This window comes from Aulonocara stuartgranti (genome assembly GCF_965226115.1).
Source record: "Aulonocara stuartgranti genome assembly, chromosome: 4".
NCBI classification, from domain to species: Eukaryota; Metazoa; Chordata; class Actinopteri; order Cichliformes; family Cichlidae; genus Aulonocara; species Aulonocara stuartgranti.
In genome coordinates, this window is record NC_138942.1 from 5,078,883 (window position 1) to 5,105,089 (window position 26,207).

General features: G+C 39.6%; 1 protein-coding gene across 1 annotated transcript; it reads right to left on the reverse strand.

Moving 5' to 3' along the window:
• Positions 1–5,184: 5,184 nt before the first annotated feature.
• On the reverse strand, positions 5,185–21,594 carry LOC309705220 (uncharacterized protein). The gene is made up of 5 exons (XM_082530879.1): positions 21,362–21,594; positions 21,109–21,175; positions 8,052–8,642; positions 7,840–7,959; positions 5,185–6,844 (listed from the first exon to the last, which is right to left on the reverse strand). Exons 2-5 carry the CDS (start codon positions 21,120–21,122, stop codon positions 5,848–5,850), a joined length of 1,722 nt encoding a protein of 573 aa, XP_082387005.1. The 5' UTR covers positions 21,123–21,175; positions 21,362–21,594; the 3' UTR covers positions 5,185–5,847.
• Between the last annotated feature and the right edge of the window lie 4,613 nt (positions 21,595–26,207).

Below are 26,207 nucleotides of genomic sequence, written 5' to 3' on the forward strand. Positions count from 1 at the left end.
CTAGTTGTGAAGTCAGGATAAGCTGCTTCAGTTCTTTTGAAGGGGAAAGAGGGTGTAGAACAGGGGTGTCGAACTCCAGGTCACGAGGGCTGGTGTCCTGCAGGTTTTAGATCTCACCTTGGGTCAACACACCTGAATCAAATGATTAGTTCATTACCAGGCTTCTGGACAACTTCGACACATGTTGAGGAGGTCATTTAGAAATTTAAATCTGCTATGTTGGATCAAGGACACATCTAAAACCTGCAGGAAACCGGCCTTCGAGGTCTGGAGTTCGACACCTGTGGTGTAGAGATAGCATCTCAGATGTTACAGGGTTGGCTTAAAAGCTCTGCAAAACTTGGATACCCTGGTATCACATTTGGATGTGGGTAAGTGTGAGGAAACTGTTACACTAATTAGAAGTTGTCCAACATTATTTTCTGATACCCTACCTCAAATTCACCTGATACAATATGACTTCGATGTAGAAGCATGCCAAACCAGTAATGCAAAGATTTTATCATTTTCCAGAGGGAGAAAAAAGGCATCTAAGCTGAAATTCAATATATATTACATTCCTTCTGGTGAAGAGGGCAGGTTTTAGTTTACGACCCTGTAAAAATGACCATAGTCTCACAAAGCCTGACTTGTACTCTCTTCATAATTTGGAGAGTTGTATTGATCAGTTAGGTTCAGGTAAATATAAGTAAGTCTGATCTCTAGAATGTTCATGCCCTGTCTGCAAGGCTGGTATGGGTACCAATAACCATAAACCAAGTAAGAAGGGAGTTTGCCAAGGCCATTGTGGCTTGCCTTGGAAAAGTGATGGGCCAAAGGCAAGTTTGCGTCATATAACTGTGTAGCAGTTCCCACAACACAAGAAGGATGTGATGCACTTCTTGGGGATGGTTCTGTAAGAAATTTGCATCAGTGGTTATCCAGTGCACCCACAGATTAAAATCACTTTACTTATTGTCCAATGATGTGCTCACCTTTTCTTGTGTCCCTTCCTCCATTCTCTTAAATTGCTCCTTCTGATACCAGGGTTGCTGAGATGGTGGATGGTAACGTGTTGATTGATATATATATACATATATATATATATATATATATATATATACTTATATATATATATATATATATATATAACCAGGCAGAAACACCAAAGCAGCTGGATAGCGTAGTGGTTAGACTACACGCCTTTGGAACAGAGGATCGCAAGTTCGATTCCTGCCTGGGGCGTCTGTATCCAGTAAGGGTCCTAAGGCTAGACCCCCTATGCTAAGCAAGCCTACCGCAGACATGAGCGAGACAGATAAATATGAAGGCATGCCGGCTCGGACGTCGCCCGGATCAACAAGGTCCGCGTCAGGTGTTGAGGAACCAGGGCACCCTGACGAAAAGTGGGCTACTGGAACAAGAAGGCATCGGTGGGCAAGGGACGAAAACAGGGCGTTGTTGGAATGCTACTACGCAAGTAACCCCGGCGGAAGGGGCTACATGAATAAGCTCTGAGCACAAGATCCATAGAGGCTGGGGTCTATCACACCAGGCAAGACCCCAGGTGCAGGCTGTGTAAAGATGCCCAGAGACAATCCAGCACATAACAGCAGGGTGCAAGATGCTAGCAGGCAAGGCATACATGGAACGTCATAACCAAGTGGCCGGCATAGTGTACAGGAACATCTGTGCCGAGTATAACCTGGAAGTCCCGAGGTCAAAATGGGAGATGCCCCCAAGGGTGGTGGAGAATGACCGAGCTAAGATCCTGTGGGACTTCCAGATACAGACGGACAAAATGGTGGTGGCTAACCAACTGGACATAGTGGTGGTAGACAAACAGAAGAAGACGGCCGTAGTGATCGATGTAGCGGTTCCGAATGACAGCAATATCAGGAAGAAGGAACACGAGAAGCTGGAGAAATACCAAGGGCTCAGAGAAGAGCTCGAGAGGATGTGGAGGGTGAAGGTAACGGTGGTCCCCGTGGTAATCGGAGCACTAGGTGCGGTGACTCCCAAGATAGGCGAGTGGCTCCAACAGATCCCGGGAATAACATCGGAGATCTCTGTCCAGAAGAGCGCAGTCCTGGGAACAGCTAAGATACTGCGCAGGACCCTCAAGCTCCCAGGCCTCTGGTAGAGGATCCGAGCTTGAAGGATAAACCGCCCGCAGGGGCGTGCTGGGTGTTTTTATATATATATATATATATATATATATATATATATAAATATATATATAAACATATAAAGTAATATGTTTTTTCATTTTTTTTCATATATATATATATTTTAAGTAATAAAATATGTGAATTTTTATTGTTATTCAGTTCTTTTTATTCCTCTTTGACAGCTAAAACCATGTTTAAATGTACATATACTTGACTAAAGTAATGTGTGGCTTACAAAACCTCTTTACTTTTTTACAAAAATTAAGGCAGTTTTGAAGGCAAGAGGGGTCCAACGTAGTAACAACCAGTGTTGGGCAAGTTTGAAAAAGTAATTAATTATAGTTACTAGTTACTTCTTCAAAAAAGTAACTGAGTTAGTAACTGAATTACAATATTCTAAAAGTAATTAATTACTTGAAAAGTAACTATTGCGTTAGTTTAAAAAAAAACGTTTAACCCTCTGGGGTCCAGGGTATAATTGGCCATTTTAACCACTTTTGATTTGACCTCTACATTTCACCTTTAAAAACTATTTACTTTGCCTTGTTTGGTATCATTCTTTTCAGCACAACCTCAGGTGTCTGAATTTACAGTTATGTTTTCATTTTGACATACTGTATTAACACAATTGATCTAAAATCAGGGAAAAAACATAAAATCAGAGTAGAAAAAGTATTTTTTTTTACTGTAACAACCACAAACATGTTCACTGAATCATATTTCATTACTTTAAATGCAAATATAAATTGTCAATTTTAAAATCCTATGCACAAGTTTTGCAAACAACAAAGTTACTTGCATCCATTTACCTTTTACCTTGATTTTTTAAATAACCCTTTCAAACTATTTACAGAACAATCAGATGTTCTGCATTCACTAAGATGCCGCACAAATTATTTGTGCCACTCCAAAAAAGTGATTTCTGTCCACTATAAAGGAGAACATCACAGCCTGATACCTGCAGGTGTGACAGCAGCAGGTGTATCACTCCTGTTTCTACCTGGAGACAGCAGTCGCCTTATTGTTCTGACACACAACACAAAACTATCCACAACACTACACACTAACTACACAAGACAACACATTAACTACACACTCCAAACACGCTAAACGTCACAAATCTCTCACATTTCAAAACTCGCTCTCTCTCTTTTTCTGCTCTCTCTCTCTCTCTCACCGTCACTCCTAAAACTGCCCCTGTTTTTTGTTTTGTTTTTTTTGTTTTTTTGTTTTGCTCATAAGCAGAGAGTGCTCGCTGCGCTGTTCTTAGACAGTAAACGTGACGAAACTATTCAGGAAAAAACACACGTATTTATTGTTTATCATGACTCTGGTTTTAGTGGCCTATCAACACAATTTATGAACTGGTATATATCATCTTGTTGCTTTGTCATCTTTAAGTGGTCATGTGATTGGCTTACCACGACTACTTTATTCTTCCTCAGTCAAACAGCAGCAGTCATGTGATTGTTTTGCCCCCTTAGCTCCAGGTGTTGTGCTAGACAGTGATCATGATTACCGTCCGCGGGAGCGCGCGCAGCTACTTAAAGCTGTAGCGCTCAGATTACTTACAGCTACTTCCGTGCAACTGATATAAAATGCGGTAAACTGAACCACAGCTTCAACCGTCTGTTTGTTGAAAAATAGTAACGGACCGCATTTTCTTGTTAGTAACTGTAACGGCGTTGTAACGATAGGAATAGTAATTAGTTAGATTACTTTGTTACTGAAAAAAGTAACATCGTTAGTAACGTCGTTACTTGTAACGCCGTTATTCCCATCACTGGTAACAACAAGGTGTACCTGTGAGGTTATATCAGTAATAGTCATGTTAAACACTATGTGATAAAAATAAATTACTTTCACCATTGTTGGAATTTACTTTATCTTCAGCAGGATGTGCCTATATCAGATCTCTGCCTCTCGGGCTGTAATCACAGCTGTGGGAAGATTTTAATCTGAAGCTTGCAAACCAAACAAAAGTGTAACAGGTTGCTTTAGGTGTGAGAACAGATTTAAAAAGGTGTCTACTTCTATGATGTCAGCCAACTGTAAACCATCTAATCCCTGTTTGCATTTTGTGCTCCTGTTCCTTTATCATATGACTGACCGAATTACGTGAAACATTGATTATCCTGTAAAACACCTAACATAAGAGGAGGAACAGTGCAACTTATTGCATTACTGATGATACAGCAGCTGGGATCCAACCAGCACCGTGCATACATGCAAATATATTAGTTTATGAATTTATTTCAAATCTTAAAAGAAATCTTTGCTTTCAACTGAGAAACATTTGTTGTTGTTACATATTGCAATACTTGCATTACTTGAAATTGTTGCTTCAGCATCTTGCAGCAGTTTCTTCACCCACAATAACCACATCTGCTTCTGATAACCTCCTCTGTCTTTGTATTTCTTTTTCTTTGACTCACTTTCTGTTCACTCTGTTTTTCCTTGTACTTTTATCTCAGCACCACGTTCAGCAAGAACAATGACTGCTGAGTTTTTGGTTGTTGGAATTTACATTTTCAACTGTCACATCAAATTACTGACTAAAAGTGGGTTTTACTTGTACGTTTATTTGTCTGTTTGTTTTACTTTAAGGACAATATGCACATATACCAACAATGACCTTGTTAAATACTGTAGCAATAAAATTAAGAGCATCACAGTTGTGGGAATTTTGTTTTGCTTCATCTGGAAGATTTCATCATCATCATCATATATTTGCTTTTGAAACTGTAATTACAACTGTGACATGTTTTATAAGTGAAGCTTGCAAATGTGTAAGAGGCCACTGGAAAAGGTATCCATGTTTATCACATTACCAGAGAGTCCAACTAAATGTTCTGACAACAATTTAAATTCTATTTTTATGTAAAATATTGATTCTTAAACAAGAAAAACTACAACATCTATTTTTTGTTTTGTTTTATGTTTTAGAGTTTTCATCTAGTATCTGCTGCCTATCATCGACCACAGGCATAGCTTTTTAATTATATTCACTAAAACAATTCTGGATATTAACACATTTCATTGGATCAGTTAAAACTTTATATATCAACAGAGGGACAATTTAAGGATACAAGTATTTATACAAAAAGAAACAGATTACATTTACATTATGATCATTACATGTGATTAGTGCTGCTGTTAAATTACCAGTGCAGTACACACACAGCAGACTGGTCAGACTGGTACAAGAATATTTCATCTGTTCTAAAATCTATGCACCAGAACTTCGTGTAATTACTGTGTAATAACAGAACTATTACAAAAAAAGTTTATATCTGGAAGTAATTATTTTTTTTATTTTATTGCATACTTGATTAAATAATGTTATTAATACGGTTTTATATTTCACTGTGCAAATAAAATGTTCAGCAGAATTATGTACAAATCACATATATTATTCAAATTTGGCATTGACAGATATTTTCTCTGATACTTGATATTGCAGTAATCACAACTCTAGAATATACATTTTTTTTCAGTTGGCTTATTGGCAATTAATGTAATTACAGCATGAGGATGCCTCGTTGCGTGCTGTTACTGAAAAGACCTACAGTCTGACGATTGCTTTCAAACATTTTCCACATAAAACGGCTCTATGATCTGATCATAGTTTCAATCAGCATGAGTCGAGCACTTCAGTGCTCAGAAATTTACAACTGTTTCATTGCAGTTTTTTTAATCATTCAGCAGATGGTTCTACCCTTTCTGCTTCACTCTGTTTCTTCACCTCCATCTCCAGATAAATTGGAGTCTCCAGAACAGCCTTCTTTTTTTCTGATGTTGGCAAACCTTCATTCAGAGAGTCATGCATCTTCTGCCATGAGTCGATCTCTGAACTCCAAAGTGCAGCTCTGGCTCTGATAAATTGTGAGACTTCAGTCTCGCTGCCTTTAGCCAGACTGATGCTGTCTTTACAGATGAAGAAAATATCCATGCCGAGGAAGAGAGCATTAACTGCAATGAGACCTGCTCTTGCTGACTTGGAGAGTGCAAGGGTCCCTTTGGCTGCTGCCTGACCAATATCTGGGATATCTGAAGCAACCCTGGGTGCATTACGTAAGGCTTGTCCTTCTTGAGCCACAACTTTCCCAGCACTCGTGAGCAGCTCTTCAGTTTGTAACAGCTTAACAGCAGAAGCGCTATCAACAAGTGCATCAATACCCTTTCCAATAGCACCAGCGTTTTTGGCAATCTTGCCAACTCCCACAACTATATTTATGTCAAGTGCGTCCAGTTTGGCGATGGTTTGCCTGGTAACCTCCTCCAGACAACTCTGGAGACTCTGTACATCCTCCATAAAGTTCTTGAAGACTTCAGAGGCTTTCTTTCGTTGTGTAGCATTTACTCCAACCTCTGTTGCAGTGGTCACAAGACTGTTGACTCCACTGGTGATTCCCAGCCCGACTCCAGTCATTGTCAAAGCTAGAGAAACTCCTGCTGTGAAAGGAATTAATGCCAAACCAACAATGGACAGCACACCTCCAACTGCCCCCACGGAGCTGCCTGCCACACTGGAAATCTTTGCCCCCTTATTCATTTTGTCTAACTGAACAGCTGTCTCCTCCAGCTCCTTTAGAAACTGCAGCATGGTGGGCTGTCGCTTGTCGAACTCACTAATGAACCCATGGCACGGTTCCTCCTGGAACAAGAACACCATTCGGAACTGCTCGTTCATCCTGAGAGAAGAAATTTAAAAAGAATTAGTGGGGTGACACATTTTAAAATGTCACCATGTTATTGCAATATTAACAATATTTAGGTTTAGTTTTTAACGTTACATGACCAACAAAAACATGTCACGTGTCCTGCAAAACATTGTTTTGGTTGCAGGGATATAAGTCCTCCCTGCAGCCCATGAACAAGACTAGAGGTTTAACCTCCCACGACCCAAACTCTTTCAAGTCATGCATTTTTAATTTCTCTTTGCTATTTGGGCTGATTGGGACCTGATGAATGTAAAAACAAAGAATTACTTGATTTTTTTTTTTTTTTTTACCTGATTTTTGTTTCTGAGAGAAATGAGATCCACATATGAGGACATTCGTTTTAAATTTTGATAGAGCAGTGGCAGTATAATGTCCTCGTAAGTGGATATCAGGACCTTGTAGAGCAAAATTTTGTATTTTGGTCTAGACAACCCAAATTGTTATGTCCACATATGTGGACGCCAGGTCCTAGGAGGTTAAGAAACATCTACACTGGCTTCACGCAGATCCAGAAGCTACATCGTTTTTTGTATAGTGTAGTGTCCAGGCAAGCATGTTTATCAGGGGTCTCGAACTCCAGGCCTCGAGGGGCAGTGTCCTGCAGGTTTTAGATGTGTCCTTGATCCAACACAGCTGATTTAAATGGCAAAATTATCTCCTCAACTTGTCTTGAAGTTCTCTGGAGGCCTGGTAATGAACTCATCATTTGTTTCAGGTGTGTTGGCCCAGGGTGAGATCTAAAACCTGCAGGACACCGGCCATCGAGGCCTGGAGTTCAAGACCCCTGATGCACTAGGAGTGAAACCGGTCTCACTGCAGCGGCAATGTCTACGTCACAGCACCAACATCAAAGGACATCTTATGCAGGCCTGTAGGACACCAGCAGTATCTGAGCCCTGAGATGAAGAAAAAAAAAGAAAAAACAAGTTCTGCACTGACACATATTTGGGAACAGAAAAACTTACCTGATCTCATCGAGCTGATTTACGTGATCAAGCATTCTCTGTACGTCATCCTCAGACAAATCCACATCAAGATCAACCACAGTTTCTACAGCCATCTTCAGACCAAAGTCACTGAAGCAGCTGTGAAGAACGCAGGTCAACTTATTTTATACAATAGATGATACTTAATGTGCAAAATTCCTTAATATTTTGTATATCATTTATTTGTTTACCTTTTGTCCAACTTCTCACAGATTGTCTTGGAGGTCTGTATGTATCTGTCCAGCTGATATGCCAGCACTTCCACATTCTGGAGTTTGGGAAGGAAGAAGACGTTGTCGTCTCTTTTAAACTCCAGCAGCAGAGGACAGATCACTCGTGCAGCCAAGATGACAGCCTGAACATACTCAGGACTGATCCCTTCTGGAAGTTGTAACACCTGGTTCTCCGTGAACACATGCAGCGAGGTCACTGCCAGCTTCTCCACTGCATCCAGGAAGCTGCTGAGACTCTCCAGGCCACTTGCAGTGTCATTCAACACTTCAGTCAGCTCATTCTCCAGCTCTACACGCTTGCTGTCTACATTCACAGTCACCTTGCTCTTCATATACTCCACAAAGGCTTTACCTTTTTCCTCTGATTTAGTAACATGGTTGACGTTTAGGTCAAGTGCTTCAAGTCTATCTTTGATATCCCTCATCATTTCTACCTCGGTGTCTCTCCAGAGCATCCATTTAGAGAACATCTCACAGAATGCTCTCACTGTGTGGATGTAGGTGAGGGTGTCTGTGGTGTAGCGGCACAAGGCCTCCTGTAGCTCCTTTCTGTAACACAAAGCATCATCTGTTTGTGAGGTTTCTAGGGGAATTCAAGCAAAACTTGTACATGACAGCTCGGTCGCAGAGCTCAGTATAAAGTGCACTACATAACAACTTTAATAGTTTAAACACTTTTATTTAAAATGTACAGCACAGCACAGAGTCCAACACAAACCAAAAAATACTTCAGATTTTGTTTTGCTAGTAGTGCTAAGTGGGTAGGCACTTTGTCCACAATAGCTAATATTAGAGATTTTGTACCAAAAATTCAATTTGTGGAAGAATCTTTGTTTAATCTTGGGCTAACATCTCACAGGATTGTCTTTCTCTTTTTAAGTGCCCTTTCGCACTGTCCCTCTTCCCTTCTGTTTTTCTTTTCCTTCCTCTCCCTTTCCTATCCCTCAGTCATGTCTGTCCCATCTGTAACAACTGAAAATAAAATAAAATAAATAATAACAACAAAGGTTAATCAAATGGACCCATACGGCAAGGCCGTGATGACCATTTGGCAAAGTAAATCCATTGGGTATCCTTGTTGGTCTTCAGACAACAATTCTGACGGCTAAAGAACCAAATGGGACAGGCAAAAAAAAAATAAAAATAAAAATAAAAAAAAATCCTTCCACTACCATGACCTGGATGACTGAGAGCCTACACAGATGTCTCACTGTGGATTTGATGCAGGATCCAAAATAATCATATAGACTTTCTTCATAGTCAGTTTGAAGTAACGATAACGGGGTTGTTTTTTGGGGGTTTTTTTAAGTGATAACAGTGCCCAGGGGAAAGCAAAAGATGACAACAAGTGTCAGCACTCTTTGGCACCAAAGGACAGTCCTACTCCTGCTTAAGACTGATGGTAAAAATGTAGATTTGGTATTAATGTACCCTTTAAACATTTATATGTTTGTTTTGTAATTTAAGTACTTGAAAACTTTTTGAACCATTTTTAGTAGGTATACTATTACACAGTTGGGGTTTGTTATATTGTGTCTATTGTTCTAGTTCTTGTCTTTATTCTAAAGATGCACTATTATTACAGAGATTTTTAAATAACATGCAACTAAACCTCAGCAAGGGTTTGTCATTGTTTGATTAACAAAGGGTCTCCCAGTTGTGGACTTTTATTAGCTCAGATACACAAACTGGTTTTGTACCAACAAAGGCCTGAAAGTCCCTATTTTGTATTTTAGTAGCTGTTTTTTTTTATAATATAACCACTAGATGGCGCCAAATTACAAAAGGCTATGGGTCAGTAAATGGAGTTATTAGGACAGGTTTTAATAAAATGGTGTACTGCAATTCTGTGGTTTCTCTTTTTTATACATTTCCTCTGTTTTGTCCTGGTGCTGTTGCTGTACACCAACAGAAGATATAGCTCTTCTTCTTCTTTGGGTGTGTACTGTGGATATTCTGTTTCATCCGTTTCAAATGTATTTAAACTTGAATATTTGTCACCCAATTCCTGTCCTGATGGGACTTTTATTACTTATTATAAAGCCCGACTTCAGACATGCATAAGCAGGTAACATTAATGTGACTAAGTCATTTTGCCCTAGAGGTATTTTCTTCAGGCCTCAATGTTTAGAGTGGTAGAAAAACACCTGGGATATTAATTAGCAGCACACTCATTAGCAGATTGCTAATATTAATGCAACAGTGCTCATGTATCATGTCTGTTACAGTTGCAGTGTTTATGACTTAACCACAGACTTTGTCCTTTAATACATCTCTGTATAAATTTTTTCTATAGCCCCTCCAAACGTTTATGTAAGGAGTCATTGTGATGAAAAGAAAGAAAAAAGCAAAGATATGTTTTTTGGGAGGGGACATTGCATATTTGTACATTTTTTAGGTTTAAAAGATTAAAATATGAAAAAAGACTAAAAGTCTAACCACTAACAAAGAGACACGTTTTCGTGTAAAAACCAGCAGTCCCATCACAAGTTTTTAAAATTAAATCTAACATGAAAACTTGGATGTAACCGGAACTGCAGCTGATTAAAGTGAAAGAGTAGATACGTAGAAGTAAAGTGGTCCTGTTCCTCCAACGATTCTTTTAAAGTCGCTGGGTGTGTCTTTAAAATAGTTTTTCAGCAGCCAAGATGGCGACCGAGGTAGACGCTCTTCTCCGCGGCTAAGCAGGATTTTGCAGTTTTACTTCCCTTTCTGTAATAGAGTGAATTGTTGCCCCCCAGTGGTAAAATACAGAAGTGCCTGTTACAGGGCTAGTTCTTGGTTGACCAATATATAACAACAAAAAAGGGTAGTTTTCTGCACCGCTAAGAAACAACAAGTTAGTGTGTGATGTCCTGCTGTTCAATAAAGGCACCTATCCACGTCCTTCTGTCCTGATCCTTTTAAGAGCCTAATCCAGAATATCACAACTGGCGACGAGGATTCTAAAGATTTCCACAGCGTGACAGAGGCTGTAGGAGGGTTGTGTTCACATGTAAAGAAAAAGACAAATCAAGACGTTTTCTTCACGGCTGCAGCGGAACAGCTTTTGGTGAGCTAACATGGCGATGCATGTGGGTCGTGTTGAAGAGTATAATGAATCGAAGGAAGATTTTGAGTCATATTTGGAGCGGTTGGAGCAATGGATGTTGGCAAATGATGTTTCCGATGAGAAGAAAGTGTGCACGTTTCTCTCTGTGATCGGAGCAGATACATACAGGCTGCTAAAGAATCTTGTGTCTCCGAGGGTACCGAGTACCATGGGATATGCAGCGCTGACTGGGGCGTTAAGTGCGCATTATAAGCCGACTCCAGTGGTGATAGCTGAGCGTTTTCGTTTTCAGAAACGTAACCAGAAAGAAGGGGAGGCAGTTTCTGACTATGTTGTCGCCCTGAGGCAGTTGTCAGCCACATGTGATTTTGGACAATATTTGGATGAGGCCCTGAGGGATCGTTTTGTTAGTGGGCTGCGTTCTGATGCTGTGCAGCGCAAGCTACTATCGGAAAAGGATCTTACATTTCCACGTGCATGTGAGATTGCCGTATCCATGGAACTCGCTTCGAAAAATACGATGGAGTTCTCAGGACGCCAGGACCCTCACCATGTAAATGCCTTGACAAATGCTCCAAATTTTTTCAACAAAGGATGGAAAGGACAGAACAGGCAAGAGGGCAATAACAAGCCAAAGAACTGGAAGGGACCTAAAAAAGACACAGGAATGAAGCAACCATGTTATCGTTGTGGTGGAAAGCATTCAGCACGTGAGTGCAAATTTAGGAGCGAAAAGTGTCATGTTTGTGCAAAAATAGGACACATTGCACGTGCTTGCAGGAATAAAAAATTCAGTCAGCAAACTCAGTATTTGGAAACTGAGGATGAATGCTCAAGTAGGAATGATGAAGCTGAACTTTTTGGAGTTTATTCAACGTACTCCATCACCTCCAGTGAGAAGGGATACACAGTGGATGTTGCGCTTGGGAGCAAGAACACCACCATGCTGCTGGATACAGGATCAGCAGTGTCGGTAGTATCAGACAAGTATTATCAGATGCATCTCACTCATTTCCCTATAAAACCAGCCAGTGGGCTAAAGCTCAAGTCCTACTCAGGCCAACACATTGCTGTGCGTGGATATATTATGTTACCAGTACAGTATGGGACTCAAAACATCACCCTACCACTGATCGTTGTTCAGGGAGACAGACCAGCTCTGATTGGACGAAACTGGTTAAAGAAACTACAGCTGAACTGGAAACAGATTTTCACAGTACACAAGGTACTGGTGCAGAAAGAAGCAAAGCCAGGAGTACTAGAAGTGATTCAGCGCCATCAGGCAGTGTTTTCGGATGACCAAGGCTGCATAAAGGGATTTAAAGCTAGAATCCACACTAAACCAAACACCACACCAATTTTCTGTAAAGCTCGCCCAGTTCCTTATGCACTAAAAGAAGCTGTGGAAAAGGAGCTGGACAGATTGGAAAAGGTGAAGGTTATTTCAAAGGTTGAGAAAAGTGAGTGGGCATCCCCTATTGTTACTGTGCCAAAGGCAGACAAAACAATTAGGATATGTGGTGACTACAAAGTCAGTGTCAACCAGTGTGTTGAAGAGGAAAGATATCCACTTCCAAATACTGAAGATTTGTTTGCTACTTTAGCTGGAGGAACATCCTTCAGTAAACTTGACCTTTCTCATGCCTATCAGCAGCTACAGTTAGATGAAGAATCAGAGAAGTATCTGGTCATCAACACACACAAAGGTCTCTATAAGTACAATCGCCTCAGCTATGGTGTTTCCAGTGCTCCGGCTCTTTTCCAGTCTGTGATGGATCAAATCCTTCAGGGGATGGAGCATGTCACCTGCTTTTTGGATGACATCCTCATCACTGCTTCATCTGAAAGGGATCATTTGAAGAGGTTGGAGGAAGTACTCACACGTCTGGAGAAGCATGGTGTCAGAGTGAAGCTTTCCAAGTGCCACTTTCTTCAGAGCAGTGTGGAGTACCTGGGACATCGTATTGACAGGGATGGTCTGCATCCTTTAGAGGAAAAGGTAGCAGCCATAGCAAATGCACCAGAACCAACAAACGTCACTGAACTGAAGTCCTTTCTTGGTCTTCTAAATTACTACAGTCGATTTTTGGAAAATCCATCCACCATTCTTCAGCCTTTGCATAACCTGTTGAGAAAAGATGCTAAATGGATTTGGACCATGGAATGTGCAAAAGCATTCAGGGATGCAAAAAGTCTACTGCTGCAGAACAAAGTGTTGGTGCACTACAGCACAAATCTGCCATTGAAGTTAGCCTGCGATGCATCACCTTATGGATTGGGCGCAGTCATCTCTCATGTCATGGAAAATGGAGAGGAAAGGCCTGTGGCTTTCGCATCAAGAACATTAACTGAAGCTGAGCGAAAGTATGCCCAGATAGAAAAAGAGGCCCTTGCCATAATTTTTGGAGTAAAGAAATTCCATAAATATCTGTATGGAAGGAAATTCACCCTCATAACAGATCATAAGCCACTGCTGGCTATACTAGGGCCAAAGTCAGCTGTCCCAACACTCGCTGCACTAAGAATGCAACGCTGGGCTCTTATTCTAATGGCATACAATTATGACATTGAATATAGAAGATCAGCTGAACATGCTAATGCAGATGCATTGTCACGTCTACCTCGGAATACGCCAGACAACATTGCCGCTGAGGGAAGTATCTTCTATTTCTCACATGTGGAAGAGCTACCAATAGTAGCTAAAGACATTGAGAGAGCAACCATGAAGGATCCAATCCTCAGCAAGGTCTGGAGCTACACCATGAATGGGTGGCCAAGTTATATGCAAGACGAATCACTTAAGCCTTACTTTACACGCAGACACGAGCTGTCAGCAGAACAAGGATGTGTTCTTTGGGGACAACGGGTCATCATTCCACCGGTTTACCAACAGAAAGTGCTGGAAGACCTGCATCATGAACATCCAGGTATCTGTCGTATGAAAGCACTCGCTCGCAGTTACCTGTGGTGGCCAGGCTGTGATGGTGATATACAAGAACTGGTTCAAAGCTGCTCAGTCTGTCAGGCTGTACAGAAGTCACCACCCGTTGCACCACTCCATCCGTGGAAGTGGCCTGAGAGAGTTTGGCAACGGATTCACATTGATTTCGCTGAAAAAGGCAAGCAGTACTTTTTAGTTGTCATTGACAGTCATTCAAAATGGTTGGAAGTGTTCCCTATGCCATCCATTACCTCACACAACACCATTGAGGTTTTGAGAGGGTTATTTGCTTCATATGGACTTCCAGAAGAGCTTGTTTCAGACAATGGACCTCAACTTGTGTCAAAGGAATTCAATCAGTTTCTGGAGTTAAATGGGATCAGACACACAGCTGTTCCTGCCTATCATCCTGCATCAAACGGGGCAGCAGAGAGGTCAGTACAAATCCTGAAACGATCCCTGATGAAAAATGTGCTGGAAGCAGATGGTAAGCCCACATTGCCACTCAGTCATCGTTTGGCAAACTTCCTTATCATGTATCGCAGTACACCGCACACTGTAACGGGTCGTACACCAGCAGAGTTGTTCCTGAAACGTCAGATCCGGACTCGCTTCAGCCTGCTGAAACCTGAACTAAGCAGACACATTGAACAGAAACAGTCTGAGCAGAAGCGACACCATGATTACAAAACCCAACCTGTTCGTGTTTTTTCGGAGGGAGACGCTGTGCGTATCCGAAACTTCAGGGGGGGGGAAACAAAATGGACTCAGGGAACAGTTCTGAAGAAAATGGGAAGTGTTACTTACCTGATACAAGAGGGACAGAGAACACGCACAATACATGTGGATCACCTGTTACCATGGAGACAGACTGTGGAGAAACCCCCAGTTATATTTTCACCGGTTTCAGAGGGACGGCCAGAAGTGATTATGGACAGTGTTGTTCCAGAGATACCACCAAGTCCACCTGGGATTTTAACATCACACTCCTTACCTCCTGAACCACCTAAACAGACAACCGATGAACCACCAGTATCCAACCCAGAAACCACCCAAAGCCCATCTGTGGAACGCAGATACCCAGAGAGACGCAGAGTTCCCCCAAAGAGACTGAATCTTTGAAAATGTAGAGTTATGTTTTAGTTATTTACTGCCAGTTATTTTAGAAGTGAAGAGTTAATAATGGAAGTAATGGCTACATTTGTTCATTGTTCGTAAGGGCCACAGAATATTTCTTTTTGGTGGGGGCAGTGAAATACATTCTTTAAAGGGTTGCTTACTTCAATTACAAATCTAAAAGGGGAGGAATGTAATAGAGTGAATTGTTGCCCCCCAGTGGTAAAATACAGAAGTGCCTGTTACAGGGCTAGTTCTTGGTTGACCAATATATAACAACAAAAAAGGGTAGTTTTCTGCACCGCTAAGAAACAACAAGTTAGTGTGTGATGTCCTGCTGTTCAATAAAGGCACCTATCCACGTCCTTCTGTCCTGATCCTTTTAAGAGCCTAATCCAGAATATCACACTTTCAGCCATCGTTTTTTCTCTGAATCTCAAATGAGTTATTCTACCGACTGTTTATTCAGTACACGTATGCGGCATTTCTAAGTAACGGCTTCCTGAACCATACTTCAAAGGACTTTTTCGCGACCCTAGCTTCTTTCCAGAGCGATAGCTCAGCTAACAGCAGGAAAGCTCTGCTACTTCAGAGATGCGTTCAGCAACTCAGGGAAGCAAAAGGAAGGAAAAAGAAACATCCATGAAGTTTAAAAGTTTAACCAAAGGAGCAACCAAGGAAATGGAGAGAAACACAGGTGTTGCTGGCTCAAAAACCAGCCCCAAGAATGCCGTGACTGCCGAACATGACTACAACCGCAGCAAAAGTCCTGAACTGATGCCACTGCCGGATTCGGATCCCGATACTCCAGCCAGACCAGATGGTAAAAAACACAAAGGTGATATAACTCTTGCTGATGTGCAAAATAACATTGCTACTTTAATTAATGAGCGCTCAGATAATCTGGAGGCTATGATCAGCAAGAATACTGTTAACATCGAGGCCATGAAGAAGTCTATTGACTTCATGTTCTTGGAAGTAGAATCTTTGAAGAATGTCACCAAAACCGTTAAAGCTACTTGTGAAAAAAACAGCAGCAGAATGTCTCAAGTAGAACTGAAGGTCAACGAAGTTGAAAGATACCATCGGAGATGGAATCTCAGGCTCTCAGGTGTCCCTGAGCAAAAGCAAGAAGACATCACCAGAAAAGTACTTGACATCTGCTCCACTGTTGCCGGGGAATCAAGTGCAGGATTCAAAAACAGTATTGATGTAGTTCATCGCCTGGGCCGCTACAACGAAACTCAGAAGAAACCAAGGCTGGTTATCATTCGATTTGTGACAAGATCAGCTCGTGACTTGATCTGGAGAAAAGCTAAAAACTGCTCCTTTCTGAAAGAAAACTACATGAGGTTCACTGAAGATCTGTCCTCTGCCGACAGAGCAATTCGAGAGAAGCTTTGGCCTCTTATTGATGCTGCAAGGAAAGAAGGAAAAAGAGCTCACTTTGCTGGGGTCCGTGTGATCATTGAGGGGAAAGAGGTGCACCCAACGCTCACTTCGCCTGAGGATCAAGCTGCACCTGCGTTGATGGAGGTTTCATGCCCCCCTTGAGGTATAAAGTTACAGATGTCAAAGGGGTTGTTTACAATTTTGAGGTTCAGGATAAAAGTTAATACCAGTTCCATGTTAACTATGGGAAGTAAACTGTTCATTATTTTGTGCTAAAGCCGCACTGTCTATATCACTTTGTTCTCTCAATGTCAGGGGTTTAAGAGACACTGTTAAGCGAAAAGCTTTGTTTTTGTTTGCAAATCAACAGAATACTGACTTTGTTTTTTTTCAAGAATCACATTCTGTTATTAAGGATACTGCTTTTTGGAAAACTCAGTGGGGCAAGGACCTATGGTTCTCACATGGATCGGAAAGATCGGCAGGAGTTACTACTCTGAAGAACAAATTTAATGGGAACGTTATGCACTCTGAAATGGACTCAGAAGGACACTATGTGTTAATGATTGTCAACATTGATGGTACACTTCTTCTTCTTGCCAACGTGTATGGTTTTAATTCTAAGTCTGATAATGACTTCTTACTGGATGCCCTTGAAACACGCTTTTTGTTCTGGTTATCCAAATACCCGAATCTCCTGTTATTAGTTGGAGGTGATTTTAACATTGCTCCAGATCCTTCACTAGACAGATGGCCACCTAGCTCAAATAACTCTCTGTCCTGTTGTTTAAATGTATTCATGCAAAAGTTTCATTTAATAGACATTTGGAGATTTAAAAACCCTAAAGCCAAACTATTTACATGGAGTAACAAATCCAACTCTTCTAAATCCCGTATTGACTTCTGGTTAATTTCTGATTGCTTAAATAGGGATAATGTTATAGCCAATATAATGCCAACTCCGCTCACGGATCACAAAGCGGTATCACTTCAGGTCCTTTTCAATACTAATGCCGCCCAAACTTGTAGGAGCTGCTACTGGAAACTTAATAACTCCCTTCTAAAACATGAAAAAGTGCTTGATGATATTTTGTCATTAATCAAACGTTTCTGGGATAAAGCCTTAACCAGTCATCTCTACTGTCAAAACTGGGAACTCTTTAAATTTGAAGCCGCTAAATATTTAAGAGAGTATGGCTCATCTGCAGCAAAACAGAGGAAAAATGAAGAAATTAATGTAATTACTAGGATATCTGCTCTCACTCAGATCCCACCAGAGAACCTATCTGAAGAAGACAAAACTGACTTAGCTTTGCAACAGAGTAAGTTAAATGATATCTATAAACTGAAAGCAGAGGGAGCTTTTGTGAGATCAAGGAGGAAATGGTTAGAAGAAGGTGAACAACACTCATCCTATTTTTTTAAATTAGAGAGATCTCGTTCTAAACTTAGTTCTGTTCGGAGACTTAATATTGACGGTATTATAATTGATGATCCCCGAAAAGTCTCCACCTATTGCTCCAATTTTTACAGAAATTTATACAAGTCAGAGTTTGATGAGAGTGCTGCTCTGAACTTTATGGAACAAATCCCTGATGTGCGAACAGTTAAAGAAGATCAGATGAGTTTCTGTGATAGGCCGATATCTATTAGTGAGGTGCTACCTGCTATTCGACGTCTTAAACTTAATAAATCCCCAGGACCCGATGGCTTAACCTCTGAATTTTACATTACTTTTGCAGATCAACTGGCTCCATTTCTTCTTAATGTATACATTGAAAGTCTTACAAATCAGTCTCTTCCCCCCACTTTATCACAAGGTCTCTTAACCCTAATCCCAAAGCCAAAGAAAGATCCCACTTATATTGACAATTGGAGGCCAATTTGCCTCCTTAATAATGATTATAAGATCCTAGCTCAGATCTTTGCCAAAAGACTGAAAGCTGTTTTGAATGATATTATTGATGAAACTCAGTCTGGCTTTATGGTTAACAGACACATATCCAACAACATCAGACTTATTTTTGACCTAATTGATTATGCAGATTTGTGTAGGGATGATAGCTTTATCTTATTTGTAGATTTCTGCAAAGCGTTTGACACGATTGAACATGGTTTTATTTTTCAGGCTTTGGACAAATTTGGCTTTGGCTCTTATTTTCAGAATGCAATTAAAACAATGTACAAAAATATGAATTGCTCCATCAAATTAGAAGCAGGTACATCACCTAGGTTTAACTTGAACCGCGGTATCAGGCAAGGCTGCCCCATCTCCCCATACTTATTTCTCATCTGTGCTCAACTCCTCTCTGATTATATTAAACGCAGTCCTCTGAAAGGTATAACAATTGCGGATGAAGAAATATTCATTAGTCAACTTGCTGATGATACCACTCTCTTTTTAAAAAATGCTTCACAGGTGCAGATGGCTATTAACACAATTAATGCCTTTTCTTTAGCTTCAGGACTCCACCTAAACATTGGCAAATGTGAACTGCTTGCCCTTAGAAATTGTACCAGTCTATCTATTGCTGGCATCCCAGTTAAAGAGTCTGTCACTTACCTTGGTATAGTCATTAATAAAGATCAATCCACCAGGTGCTCCCTTAATTTCACTCCAATTTTGGACAAAACACAAAAAAAGCTAAATGCCTGGTTGCAGCGGGATTTATCCATTAAAGGGAGAGTTTTACTCACGAAAGCAGAGGGTTTATCTCGTCTAACTTATGCTGCTTTGTCTCTTGATGTAAATAAAGAAACCCTGGCAAATATTGACAGACATCTTTATAATTTCATATGGAAGAATAGAATTCATTATATTAAAAGATCAGTTTTATCCAACTCATACCAACATGGTGGAGTAAACTTTCTTGACTTCTCCTCATTAAACAATGTGTTTAAAATAAACTGGATTAAACAATTTTTCAGGAACCCAACCTCAATTTGGAACTTTATTCCCAATTATATTTTCTCAAAAATTGGTGGTCTTAACTTTCTTTTGCTTTGTAATTACAATATTGATAAAATCCCTTTAAAACTATCCAACTTTCATAAACAAATGCTTCTTTCCTGGTCATTGATTTATAAACACAACTTTTCTCCACATAGATACTATATTTGGAACAATAGAGACATTTTATACAAACATAAATCTGTGTTTTTAAGTAATTGGTTTGATAATGGGATTCATCGTGTTGCACAACTTATAAATCCAGCTGGAGGTTTACTCTCTTACTCAGAATTCTTGAATACATATGGTCTTCCTGTTCCACCAAAGGAATATGCCGTAGTGTTTGATGCTATCCCTGCTGGGGTCTTAATGTTGTTTAGAAATCCTGTTGTTAGTGATTTGACCCCTTTACCACTGGATCCTGCTGCTACTTATGTCGGTCAGGTGTGTTTCCCCTCTGTAAGGAGGAAAAACAACCGTGAAATAAGAACTCTGTTTCAAAAAGACAGAACTTGTGTCCCAACGGCTGTCGCCTATTGGAATAACTTATACCAGGACCTGGAATGGGAGAAGATTTGGACCTTACCGTCGAAATTTCTATTAAATAACAAAGTAAAGGAAATATCTTTTAAAGTTATTCATCGTTTTTACCCAACTAGGTCTTTTCTTGTACGTTATAAAAAGGACATTGATGTTAACTGTACATTTTGTAATTGTGTGAAGGAAGATATTTCTCATTTATTTTGGTCATGCTTATACACGAGTCTTTTCTGGCAAGAATTTTGTGTTTTTGTTGTTTCCTTTATCTTTTCTGAGTTCTCTCTTTGTTACGAGAATATATTGTTTGGTTTCTTTAAGTACCCTATGCACAGGGCGAACGAATTTTATTTGGTTAACTTATTGATATTATTGGCTAAATTTCATATACATAAATCTAAATTTTCTAACGCAAAACCATCCTTTCGGTGCTTTTTAAATGAAACCAAACAATATGTTAAAACCATACAACATTCTCAAAATCAAAAAGCTGTCAAAACCGTAAACCTATGTTCCCTGTTCAATATTATGTGATTCTATAACAGACTGTGTCTATTTTGCTTTTTTATACGAATCCCCTGACATTGTATTTCCTATTTTGTATTTGTATTTTGTGCTTTGTCAATAAAAAAAAAAAAAAGAGACGCACGACCCCGGAAAGGACCAGCCGAAGGAAAATTGTTTTAACGGGTTTTTAAGTATGATTTTTTTTCCTGTCCATACATTTTTTTAACATATTCCGTTATATGAAAAATATTCAAATTTGATATACGTGTAATTTCTTTAAGGTTTTCAAAAGTGCTAAATATTGTGTCGACCATGTTGTTATTGTTTTCGATTGGTGTGAAATTAGGTTAAGAGTAGTTATTGAATAAACTGGACTTCCTCTTAAAAAAAAAAAAAATAAAAATAAAAAATAAAAAATAGTTTCTTCCGTGTTTTGTTCTAGTCTGTCACTTAATCAGTACATATAAGTATTTTACTACATGCACTCTAAAAGTTTTCCGTGCACCATGAGCCGCCTTACCTTGCCTCAGACATCTTCTTCTTCTCTGTGTGTTGTGTTCAGGTCCTCGCGGAGGTCTCACCTTTATCTGCGCAAAGGAAACAAGAACAGGATGGATCTGAAGCCCGCAGTCCAGCTGTTGTAGAAATTAACAAGCTCCCAATACCACGCCTCGAGTGGACCTGCTGAAATAACTGCGTACCCACTCAGTAATTAAACTGCCCGGTCACAAATGTTAAGTTTCGTTTTCATTTCTCCACATTATGAGCCACACCTGTTTGTGTAACACCTTGGATCATCGACAGTCAGCTGACTTTTGTTTGTTAAGGAGGGTGAAAAAGTTTAGTAGCGACATTTGACGTTCAGGCAACAACAACAACTTGCTCGTCTTGATCAACTGGTTTCCTGATGCTGCCTTCAAGTGTTATCGGAAAATAAAAGTGGTGACTGAAAGGACTTTTCTTAATGAAAACACAACAAACATGTTCCCCCTTAAATCGTAAAGAATTTTATGATACAGTGTTTATTGTACACCGTGTTTTCCTGAAAATGCCCCAATTTTCAGCCAAGTATTTATCAGATTTCTTTTTCTTTCTCTTTTTTTTTAATCCACATTTCCCTTCCAAATGAACTCGAACACACCACCTCAAAGTACGGGGGAGACGGATGTACATGCATAATCGAAACTAACCCATCCTGCCACGTCCTGCGGGTTTTTTTGTGTGGGGGAGGGGGGGGGGGGGGGTGAAGAATAACACTATTTAACATCAAGAGAACGAAACCGGTATGTCAAACACTGGTCATGATTTCTGAGCTCATATGCGACCTTTTACACTCCCACAAATAGTGTTATACATGTGAACAACACTGTTTTGCAAAGTGGTGAAAGAAGCGGGTGAGTAAAAGCCATAATCCTCCTTAATATTGGATTCATTAATGTAAATACTACTTATATACATCATAATTAATTATTAGAGTTTTTTGCTTTCAAATGTGCAAATAATAAATTACTAGCTACAGCTTTAAATTAAATGGTGTATGGGGTATAAAGTATAACATTTGCATCCAAATTTTAGAGAAGTAGATGCAGAATACTGAAGTACGTTAAATCTGTAGTTCAGTAAAATAACCTAACTAAATGTTCTCATTAAATTTCAATATGATTCTATCTATGCTGTCATCTAGTGGGCACTGGATACTGCACATTTAGCAGTACTCCAGTCCAAAAGCATTCCTTGAGCAGGGCATAAGTAGGAACCAATCATATTTTACGCCCCCCTCTGGGCATGCCCCTGTCCATCTCCATGTCCAGTACTGGTTAGCATAATCATTATTATTTATAGATAACTGAAAAGGCGTACCAACCCAAGGCCTACCAAAATTTCCTAGAAAGAGATAAAGCATCCAAAATGTTAATGTGAAATGAGCACAAAGACATACAAAGCCCACAGATCACAGGGGGAGATACAAAACTCCTGAAAGGAGAAAGACACAAAAGCAGCTATAAGAACAGAAGGAACAAAGAGACAAAACAAAGAAAGAATAGATGTAGAAAGATGAAACCAAAGAAAACATGACCGAGAAGATGCCCCTGAACTCTCTCAGCACACGTATGTGCTTGTGCTCCTGGGCAAATTCAGCAGCTTCCTCTGCCTGTTCATCATCATGTCTGCTTTGCTGCAACAATAAAAACAGCCCTGCACTGCTCGACGCTCACAAAGGTCGCACTCTAAGACTGAATCAACACAATGACTCCACTCATAGCAGCTGATAACCATGTGAATCCAGAAAATCAAAGGGCCAATTCATAAGCAGCTGACGCAGAAGAAGTTAGCTGTTGTGCTTTCTCCTTGTCACTGTGTTGTGAACACCACAATATAAAACCTCTATAGTGAAACTATTGTGCTTGTCAGTATATTCTAAAATATAAAAAAGCATACAATGGTGAATATTTGAATTCAAACATGGTAGAAATTTCATTTGAAGCTGTGTGTACAGCCATGTGAGCCTCAGCTGTAGACAGCTCTAAACACTCCAGAGTTTCAGTGTCTGTAGATTATTAACTGTAAGGGAATACGTTTATCTCAGGCACACAGAAGCAAAGAAGCTCCACCCAGCTGCTGTAGCCTTTACCCACTTTCTACTGTTCAAACAGAAGAAAGTATGTAAAGGGAGAGGCGCAACAACAACTTGTTTCAGACCAAGAGAATGTGACAAGGCCCAGTATAAAATACACAAGGGTTGATTTTTGCTCCACCATTTACCACAGACTTCCCAACTCTGTTATTTATTTATTTATTTATCACTGAGCAGATTTTATTTTCTTATTTCTTTCTAATTACAGCTGAAAACACTATGGAGGTAATGAGAGTGAACAGCAGCTAAAGAATGTGCTGAAATTGATAATATACGTCCCTCTTAAAGTTAGAGGAGCTGCAGATTTGCCTTTTTTCATCTAAAGTCAGATTTTCCTTATTGGTGTTATATTACAAAGCATGTGGCTACATAAATCCAATGGAAATTAAAGAAAAAAAAATAATGTCAACATTACTTGGACAAGCAAATATTTGAGCTTTAAAGAACCCTTATCTGTTTTTACTGATGAACAGATCTTTTTATCACTTCCTTTTATCAAATCCTTAAAAAATAGATTCAAGGTTTCAAGATTTTTTGCCAGTTTTTCCACATGTCCTAAAATAGTTCTTTAAGACATTTAGACAGAAGGTCATGGCTGTTTCTGGGTCTGTAAGATACATTTTTCAAATAATCCAATTATTTTAAATAAGTCGTTCTATTACTGGGAAAGGAATAATTACAATTTTCAACTAAAACTAAAGAAATGTCAGAAAAAGAACAAATTTTCAGTATAAAACAACGTCTCCAAGAAGCACCAACATTCATCCCAGGATGCATGTGTAAACCTTGCAACTGTTGGTGCCAAAGCACGGTACTCCGTTTCAATTTGGTTTTGTTTATATAGCACCAATTCACAACAATAGCTGCCTCAAGGCAATTTATATTGTAAGATAAATACCCTACAAATAGAGAGAAAACTGCAACAATCTGATGATCCCCCCACTGGGCAGGGCTTGGTAACAGTGGAAAAGAAGAACTCCCCTTTAACAGGAAGAAACCTCCATCATAATCGGGGACCAGGGGGGTGGGTGAGAGGAAAAAGAAGAGGAATGTTCCCACTCTGGGGGAGAAAAAGGAGAAAGTTAATAACATGAAGTAGTAAAACATATGGGAGGTGTACATGAAATGCTTAGTGCATCATGGGAAGGACATCAGCAGCCTGAGCATAACTTCTGGGACAGGACAGAGCCACCTGATCCAGCTTTCCTTCTTCCTTCTTTGTTATGTGTTTCCGATTGTTGTTAAAATCTTTTTAAAATCACTTTCTGGACCCACTGAGATTTTTTTTCCTGCAGATGCTAGAGGGAGAGTGCACAGCAATAAACTAGTGACCCACTCAGGGTGTGCACTGCATCTCACACTCTTACAGCTGGGATATAACCCCCACATGAACGTGAAGTAGATTTTTCAAGACGGTCAGGATTTTAGGCAGAGAGCAAGTCCACCAAAGTGTTGCTTCATGTAAGGAGGAAAAAATTGTTTTTTATACTAGTAGGCCTATGATGAACCCATGGCTTTGTATGGAGCATGTCAAAACGCTCACTCAGCTCACTCAAAATTAAAAAACTCCAAATGACTTAAACTTGTTTGAGGTATTTGGAGGTTTTTAATTTTATTTTTACTTTTAGTACAGCATTACTAAACTTGATAAACTTTTTTCTTATTCTTTGTGTTTGTCATGCCTACATCCTTTCATGTGGCTGGCATCAGATAACCTTCCTTTTTATCTAATAAGGAAAAAATCAGAGAATTATAAGAATAAATATATGTACCTGTACAAATATAAGAGTGTATGTATACTAAATATGTATATATACGTGTGTGTGTGTGTGTGTGTGTGTGTGTGTGTGTGTGTGTGTGTGTGTGTGTGTGTGTGTGTACATATATATAAAATTAAATAAAAACAAAATATACAGAGGTCAGCAGTTGGATATTGTGCAAAACAAGTGGCATTTATGTGCAGTATGGAGTGCATAATGTTGAAGTTCTCACTAACGTTACTCCGGTTTTCCCATTCAACAGTCTTAAATTTAATAACTGCACTGAAACAGCTGGGCAAAACTGTGTTATGATCCATTGTTACATTAAAAAGAATTTTTTTTAAATGGGCCCTCGACTTGTTTGAATGTTTGCAGTTTCAAATGGAAATTTCCTCTTCTCGTGTTCATCTAAGAATTCCTGGGAATACTTGGCTCTCCTGTTTGTCAACTGTCTCGTGAAAAAAAATACTTCAGTATTTTCTAAAGCATCTTCTGCAAAGAGATTAAACATCAATATTTTGCTATTAGTTTTTTCCATTTTCTGCATTTTTGCCTGTGTCAGCACGTGACGAGCACGCTGAGCTTTGTTTTCGGGTCGAGAGCCCCATTTCAGCTGTGATGATGAAGAAAAATGTCACTCAGCTGCTCATGTAACGTCAAAGAGGGGGGAGAGAGGGAGTGTGTATATAGGTTGGACATCTTCTTGTGAAAAAATTCATCATCATGTTTCTCTCAGGCCTCAGGGCCACATGTCAGATATCAGCCCTGGTCAGACGAGATCAGACAGGCATGTTTCTGCTGCTCTTAGTTCAGCATTTCGTTTCAACTAAATTTACCTAACTTACCATTATTTACCACTAGATGGCGATTGCAATCTTTCTGGTTAAAGGATCCAGAATTCTTAGAATACATTGGAAAGCAAATAGATTATTACTTTGCTTATAACACTACTCAGACTACGGCGACTATAAAATGGGAGGCCTTTAAAGCTTTCCTGAGAGGGAAAATGATCAGTTTTACAAGCTTTAAACATAAAGCATCTAGGATGGAACTGGTTCATTTGGAGAAAAAGATAAAAGATATTGAGGAAGAGATATTTATATCCAAATCTAATGCTCTAATTCTAGAGTTAAATAAACTCAGAGCTAAATTTAATATTTTGTCATTAAATAAAGCTACTAAAAGTTTACTAAGACTGAAACAGTCATATTATGAACAGGGTGA

What these genes read in the sequence shown, in the direction of transcription:
- LOC309705220 (XM_082530879.1), bottom strand. An exon ending in TGTGAGAAGTTGGACAAAAG is followed by an intron (nt 7,960 to 8,051) that starts GTAAACAAATAA and finishes CGTTCTTCACAG; the next exon opens with CTGCTTCAGTGACTTTGGTC. An exon ending in AATCAGCTCGATGAGATCAG is followed by an intron (nt 6,845 to 7,839) that starts GTAAGTTTTTCT and finishes TTCTTCTCTCAG; the next exon opens with GATGAACGAGCAGTTCCGAA.